General features: G+C 49.4%; 1 protein-coding gene across 1 annotated transcript; it reads left to right on the forward strand.

Moving 5' to 3' along the window:
• The first annotated feature begins 402 nt into the window (after nt 1–402).
• Nucleotides 403–7684, forward strand: gpr61 (G protein-coupled receptor 61). Its single transcript, XM_036530977.1, has one exon. It carries the CDS (start codon nt 449–451, stop codon nt 1889–1891), a length of 1443 nt encoding a protein of 480 aa, XP_036386870.1. The 5' UTR covers nt 403–448; the 3' UTR covers nt 1892–7684.
• The last annotated feature ends 397 nt before the right edge of the window (nt 7685–8081 follow it).

The raw sequence follows: 8081 nt of genomic DNA on the forward strand, positions 1-8081 counted from the left end.
ATGATTCAGTCCTCCACAGCTGTTTGAAAATATGCCCCCATTTTTGATGGCTTTATTTGCTGAAAAGTGTCACCGTATCTTCTTTTCCCTAGGTGAGTTCGTTTTTCTCGAAGACGCAGGGAGAGCGAGCGCGCTGCCGGGAACAGTTGGATGAGTAAACGCCACGGTGTCGCCCCTTTGAAGAGGACCTCAGGTGGCTTTGACATTCCCCAATGAGCTGCTGTTGTTTCTGGTCTTACCTGAGCTGCCACTCACCCCTCGCCAGCACCCCACCAGCCACAACCCTTCGGTTCCCGGCTGGACCTCTCACCCGTGCTGACTGAGTCCCCTACACCCCCTTGCCCCCGCCCCCCCCCCACTCCCCCCCATCCTGGTACTGACCACGGCTGGAAAGGATGGGTGATGGGCCCGTGAGTCACAACGCCCGCTTGCCTCATCCCGCCCTCCCATGGAGCCCACCACCGCCACCGCCTCCACCACCTCCAGCTTGCCGTGGAACTCCTCCCACTCCGCCCCACAGTTGCCCAACACCTCAAGTCTGTCCCCGCCCGAGGGCGGGGCGCTCTCCCAGTCCCTGGCGCTGTTCGCCATGCTGCTGATGGACCTGCTGGCCGTGGTGGGCAACGTGGCCGTCATGGCGGTCATCGCCAAGACCCCGCAGCTGCGCAAGTTCGCCTTCGTATTCCACCTCTGCCTGGTGGACCTGCTGGCGGCGCTGGTCCTGATGCCCCTGGGCATGCTTTCGGACCGGGCCTTCTTCGGCGAGGCGCTTTGCCGGAGCTACCTCTTCCTCAGCGTCTGCCTGGTCAGCGCCGTCATCCTCTCCATTTCCGCCATCAACGTGGAGCGCTACTACTATATTGTGCACCCCATGCGCTACGAGGTGAAGATGACCCTGGGCGTGGTGGTGTCCGTGCTGGTGGGCATCTGGATCAAAGCCATCGTCATGTCGGCCATGCCCCTCCTGGGCTGGGCCTTCCAGGGAGGGGGGGCCTTCCTGGAGGGACGCCTCGGGGATGCCCCCCCGCCCCCGCCGCTCCGGGGCCACAGGCACTGCTCGCTGCACTGGACGGGCGGGGGCTCCAACCGCACGGCCTTCATGGTCCTCTTCACCGTGGTCTACTTCCTGTGCCCGCTGCTGGTCATCCTGGTGGTGTATTGCAGCATGTTCAAGGTGGCCCGGGTGGCTGCCATGCAGCACGGCCCGCTGCCCACCTGGATGGACACGCCCCGGCAGCGGTCCGAGTCCCTCAGCAGCCGCTCCACCATGGTGACCAGCTCAGGCGCCGCACGCACCACCCCGCAGCGAGCCTTCAGCGGGGGCAAGGCGGCGGTGGTCCTGGTGGCCGTCGGGGGCCAGTTCCTCTGCTGCTGGCTGCCCTACTTCTCCTTCCACCTCTACTCGGCCCTGGCGGCAGCCTCCCCTGCCTCCCTGGCCCACCTGGAGGAGGTGGTCACCTGGATAGGCTACTTCTGCTTCACCTCCAACCCCTTCTTCTACGGCTGCCTCAACCGGCAGATCCGGGAGGAACTGAGCAAGCACCTCCCATTCCTTTTCCGCAGGGGCCCCGGGGAGGAGGACCGGCTGCCCAGCCGCGAGGGCTCCATTGAGGAAAACTTCCTGCAGTTCCTGCAGGGCACTGGCTGCAACCTGGAGCCCCGCAACTCCCACAGCACCTCCAGCCCCAAGGCCGAGCACCACCCCGTCCTGCAGTCGCAACCCACGCAGCAGCAGCAGCAGCAGCAGCCGCCAATACCCGTCGACTTCCGCATCCCCGGCCAGATTGTGGAGGAGACCTCCGAGTTCATGGAGCACCACCACATGAACAATGACCTCACCATATCAGACAACTGCCTCAGAACAATGTCCTCTCCCAAGCCGGAGGCGTAGTGGTGAGCTGGGCCAACGGTGCTTATGGACACCCTTTAGGTCCTTTAGGTTGTTTTTTTTTTGGTTGTTTAATTTTTTTTTAAATACTTTCTTCTCTCTTTTTTCCGCTCCATGTGAGTAATACATTTTAAAATAATGCCTTCATGGGAGACCAGTTCCAGGCAGGGGAGCGTTGGAGATGTGCTCCTGAGATGTTGGGGTATGTGCATAAAATTTTATCGCGACACTAAATCCGCCAAACGTACAGATGCTGTTGTTTAGCGAGAGGTTTGCCAGAAGCTTTAGCGTTTGCCATCGAAGGCAGTAACACTAAAATGTCCCTGTTCCTGACTGAAGCATATTGCCACACAGCTGCCCTTAAAATCTAACACCTGGCCAAGCCTGACTGTGGGCAGGTGAAGAACGTAGAGCAATCTATTATCGGGCACCTATGAATATGAATGGTTACTAAATGTGGGTTAGCAAGACAATTTGAAATAAAACAGCTCATCAGAAGAGATTATAAATGTTATAATGTCAACATTATCAACTGTTATTGGGCTATTATTGTTGTGCACTCTCACGGTGCTTCACAGTGCATGGATGTGTCTGTGCAAGTATCGCTGAGGCACTGGCATTCCACTGCTTATGATTGGCTGCGTGTTTAACACATACAGTATCATTGGATACTACAGAGATCAGCACTGGCCCCAATATGTCAGTCTACCTTCCCTCCGCGGCAAGATCAGGGATCAGTTTTTCTGAATCAGTCACTCACAAGGATGATGGGAAATTATTTAGACAGCAAGAGCAGTTTTATGCATGTACCCCATGAAGTCCAGAGTGCCTATGGCCTGTGTGATACAATTAGGACTTGAGAATTTTTCAACTTACCTTAGAGTAGTGTCCTTGTTGTCCGCCCACAGGGTGCCGATTTAGACCACTCTTCAATCCCCCTTTTGATCAGTCGTTTTAAGAACACCCTAATGTCATTCATTCCATTTGTTCAAGCAGTTCAAGTGTACCTGAAATTACTTGTATCACCACATTAGTGTCATCAAGCCACTCTTTTCTTGATAAATATTAACAGCAGTGGTGACCAAGTCAATATGAAACATTGAGACTGGAGTTGACTTAGCCTTTCTGGGGAATTATTATACCCCTGTTATAAAGCATGGCAAATTGCACTACATACTACCACCATACCGCATATAGTTAAATTTGAGGTGGAGTATAATTAAATGCTAATGTGATGTAATTCATAACCAGGCATTTCTCAGCACAAACATTCCACCTGAATCTTTCCACATCAATCAAAATTGTTTTGGTAAATTACTATGCTATTACTATTGATAAGTTACTGTGCATCATTTGAACTCAAAATATTAGAGGAAGTGCTCTGCTCATGTAATGTGCATCGTGAGTGCAAAAGAGTGCAAATGGCAGAACATTTTGACACTGTGTTGGAATGGACACATGCTCTTAAAACATCAGGTGCTGCCTTGGCTCCTTGGCAGCCAGCCACTGTCATTGTAATTTGTAATTTGGTGATGCCCGTGGTTTCAAATTCGTAACTGAATGAACTGCAGTGATAGGTGTTGGGGTCATTTTAAATCTTTGAGCAAATGGTGGATTGGAATGCTGAACTGATGAACAAAGCACCCACGAGGGGACGAAATTGTGTGCTTTTCAAAGAAAAGTGCAGAACTTGTTAAGGCTCCAGGGGCAGGATAGGAGTAAATACACTCAATCAATTTTCTGTCTGCTGTGGGAGAATTCAATGTAATTATGCTCAGGTTGAGCTCTGCTTGGTGAAAAATGATCACGTATTCCCCCAGCCTCCAACATATCATAAAAGTCGACAACAGAGTACAGTGACTACAGGCGTCCCAGTTTACACTTCCGTCCACTACTCATGTGAGATTATGGGCATTATTTCAAAGTTCCTTTCACGAGTGCTTTTCAAGGACGCGCCCCCTTTTTTAGTAGATGAGGAAGAGGAACCAATCTATTGCACTTGACAATCCAAGTAAGCTTTAGCATGTGGTTTAATGCAGAAACGCCAGTCACGGCTGTCGTGAACCCTCAACTTTTCCTGACTTTGTCCTCGGGAAATAAACTAACCCCACTCCTGAGGTCAGTAATGGAGCATAAAAAACCCCGTCCCGCCCAGGGACTGTCCACATGTGTCTCTCTGTACTCCTCCTCTCTCCAGTCCAGCAAGGGACCAACCTCGATGTTGTGGTCCCCCCCCCGCCGTCTGCGGGAGAACTTGCCAGTACGGCTGCACGAGAGGAGCGTCTCATTTTCCCCCCAAAAAATCCCAGGGCAACAGCATCCGTTCGGCCACCCTCAGGGGCCCCAAAATAATCAGGTCACATTCGGCGGGGCGAGAACTGCACTCCGCTGTGATTCGCTGTCGGCGGTAGGTGATGAGGCGTGGGGATTAAGAGCTGGGCTACAGCGTTTATGAAGAAGGGGGCTACCTGAGCCCCTCCCCCTTTACCTTCACATTTTAAAAAAAAACACTTCAAGTCAGTGCTGCCTGTTTTTTCCAAGGAGATTAAAAAAGCGTTTACCTCCATTCCTTGGCCTCACTTGGGCTGTATCCTGATTTAACTGTTTACCAAGAGCCGGCTTTATTCGAGGATTATAATATGCCCCTATCCTCTGTGGTATTTATAGTAGCGAGATGGAGACTTTTTTAAACTTCTGCCTGAATGCAATAATGCTTTGCCTGGGTAAGGTATTGTTTATAAGTGTGTCAGCATGGTCTCATGATTTTCAGCTCATGGGAGCGTGTCTCTGCTCCCTCAAACAAGGCTCGATTGTTCCGCGCGCTGATATCTCCTCGATTTGTCTGTTCCAAACGCGCCATGACCGTCAGAGATTACATTTTACATAAGAAGAGACAAGCGTTTCCCGTGGTCTCGAAGGAAAGAATTGCCAAAGCCGAAAGTCTCCACACCAAGAGCTGCTACAGTGCTTTTCCCTCAGGTGACCAATATCAGTATGCCCCGGCACAAGCTGAGTGATTGCCATCCTTCTAGTGTGGTGGGAAGAAGGTGTCTACAGAGGTAAATGATAGCTGTGTTTGCAATTTCCTCTGTTTCCCCTTCAACTGGTGTGTTTTTTAATCTTTTACATAGATAACCCAGCAATGTTGCAGAGGATGATGATGATCAAAATGATAACAATAACAATATAACGATAACAACAATCCTGTTTCTTTCTCATGCGGTTAATATATACCTCTTCTCTTAACGGTGAGCCTAAATTTTATAAGGGTGTCTGTTCTCTCAGATGCATCTCATCGGTTTGGATAAATAATTGGCTGATGCTGGGATATGAGGATTTTGTGAACAGAGCTGCTTTGTACCGCTGCATATAAATATACTTTCCATCACACACCGAGCTAGACAATCATGTCCCCGGGGACTGACAGATTATGAGTAAGCTAAACACTGTAAATGGTGGTGGCCAGGCGGCAGGTATCAGTGCTGTCGGAGGATCCTGGGGGAATATTACATTCGCTGAAACCTCTTTGTTTCCACAATGCGCTCGGAAAGAGCTTGAACTTGAGATTATGCCTTAGTTCTGGTTGGCCCTAAAGCATTGTCAATTTCACACGTTTTTAATTGGGTAATCACGGCTTTGGGGTGCATTTTGCCAAAACGAAAAAGAGGAGGTGGAATGCGAAAGGGAGGAATGGGAATTATGGGAAGACTTTACTCATGGGCGTTGAATGAGAGCTGTGATGGTCACACTTGAAACTGAAATGAGTCGCTCAATCTTATCTCCCCGTCTGACAACTTGAAGTGAAGAAGGAACTCCTACAGCGAATCATGACCACCATGTCACACCGCAACCCCCCCCCCCTTTGTGCAGCTCAAATCAGACTCTGTCAAGAGCAGTTTTGTGGTCAAACACTATTTTAGACTCGGCTCTGCCATTTACACAAAGCCATGATGTTCTGCACCAGCTGTACCCAGATGAAAAAGCATGGCCGTCTGATACGGGCCGGGGCCTTTTGGAATGGCTTCGGGTGGAACACGGTCTCCGGCGGAGACAGATCGCTCCGATCAAGTGCCAGCCTCTGCCCCCCCCTCCCCACCCCGCTGCTGTTTACTGGTAAACCTCAGGCCGACCCCTTCTCTCCTGTATGCTCTGACCGCCCCGCGTGTTTTGCCATAAGCAATCGCGGCTTGTTGTGACCACATTGTGGGTGGTGGCGACGACGCGTTTCACGTTCCCGCGCATGACCAATCCCCCCCCCCCCCTTGCCTGCAGCACCACCACAAGACAGGAGAGCCTGCTACCCCCTCCCCCCGCTCCCTTTCTATCTGTCTCTATCTCCCTCTCTGCCTTCCCTGATTCTCTCTCTCTAAAATTCCAGATTTAAAATAAGCTTTAGCAGCGCAGCAAGGTACCCAAGAATTAAAGCCCTAAGAAACTGAGACAGATTTGTACAACAAGTCACGTACATGCAGCGTTTTCCTGCCCTTTGCCCTCAAACACCTCCACACACACACGCACACAGACACACAGACACACACACACACACACACACACACACACACACACATACACAAACACACACACACACACAGTCACACATGCTCTTTTGTAAAGCAGGGTCAAGGAGAGAAAGAGGGACAAGGAGCAGAAGGCCTTCATCTTCAGAGGACACACGCCATTGCAGAAAATGGGGTTTCTGGTCAGGAGATGAACTGCTATGGGAATGGACTTTCTTGTGCAGCGTTATGGAGAAGGTGGTCCCTTGTTTTTGGAGACCCATCATTAAAGAGGAGGAGGGCTCGTTGTATAGGAGGAGAGCGACATTTTTCCAAATTTACTTGTGTAATGACCTCGGTTGCAGCTGTTGTTCTTTCACCCTTGTTTATAATAAATATTTTGTTCTTGAGGCTAGACAAGGGCACACAAGGTGTTGTGTGGCGAGTTCCACTTTGGGAGAGTGGATCAAAGGGAGCAAAATTAAACATAATACTCTTTATCGAGTGGAGCAATAAGCACTGAACAAGTCTCTCACTGAATTCCAACCCTTTGGCCTCAACAGAGGCACAATACACAGTGCTAAGTGTCGAGAAACAGCTTCTGCTTTGTTTCAGTCCGTTTCCCCTTAACGAAGCAGGCGTCATAAGCACTGAAACACTGGACACGAAAGCCATTTCCAAACACATGTTTATATGACAGCACCCTCGAGTAGTTCTGTGGGAGAGAAGACACTTTTTTCCATGCGCTCTTATGACTGAGACCTCTGGCTATGGCATGAAAATCAGGAATAGGGTGTAACTGGGGAGAACATAGTCATCCCTGCAAGACTGTAAAGTACTGTTGTTTTTTTTTTTCCACGTAAGCCAACGAAAACAGGACAACCTGCCACAGCGATTCAGGGACTGTCTCAGCGCCTACCCCTTTTGTCGCAAAGACATACAACTATATTGTACAAGCTCAGTCTACAGTCCTGCATTTGCGATTCTCCTGACATGAAGATTTTTTCCTCAAAAGTACCTCAGAGCAGAAATGCGCTAAAATTTTTTTTTTCTTCTGTTTTGATTTGTAACGCAGACCTGTACAACCACCCACCCCCACCCCTTTCCCCCACAATGCCATGAATTTTCAACACTTGTGCGTTGCTCGCCGGCGACAGTGGGAGAGGGACTGTTTGACTTTCAAAAGCCGGCCTTCTTTGACCTTTCTGAGTTGCATACTTGACGTTTGTCTTGAGGCTGTGCTGACGTCACGTGTGGAGCGGCAAGCTTCACAAGAATAAACGTTGTACTGTGTGTGAAGACCCACTAATTTGTTGGTCATTTTAGACCTTGTTCTTGTAGACCTAGGAGGCTCCTGTGACTCCCAGCTCTATAGAAAACAGATTGTTTGTGTAAGAATAGCTTATTAAAAAAATATCTATATATATATTTATTTCCTTTTGCTCCATATTTGATTATTTATTACAAACTGATTATTGGTTATTGATCCCTCTTTGTTAGCTTTCTTTTCGCAGGAGATTATATCTTTTGTCTTTTGTGGTCACATCTTTTTTCTACATCTTATGTCATCAAATTTATTTCTAGATTAAAAAGAAATCTTGAAAGTATTGTCAATTGTGTGTGTGTGAGAGTGTGTGTGTGTGAGAGAAAGAGAGAGAGAGAGAAAGAGAAACACATGAAAATGTTGAGGTGTGTGT

Source organism: Megalops cyprinoides, chromosome 6, assembly GCF_013368585.1.
Source record: "Megalops cyprinoides isolate fMegCyp1 chromosome 6, fMegCyp1.pri, whole genome shotgun sequence".
In the NCBI taxonomy this organism is placed as follows: Eukaryota; Metazoa; Chordata; class Actinopteri; order Elopiformes; family Megalopidae; genus Megalops; species Megalops cyprinoides.

What these genes read in the sequence shown, in the direction of transcription:
- gpr61 (XM_036530977.1), top strand. Translation starts at nt 449, where the DNA reads ATGGAGCCCACCACCGCCACCGCCTCCACCACCTCCAGCTTGCCGTGG.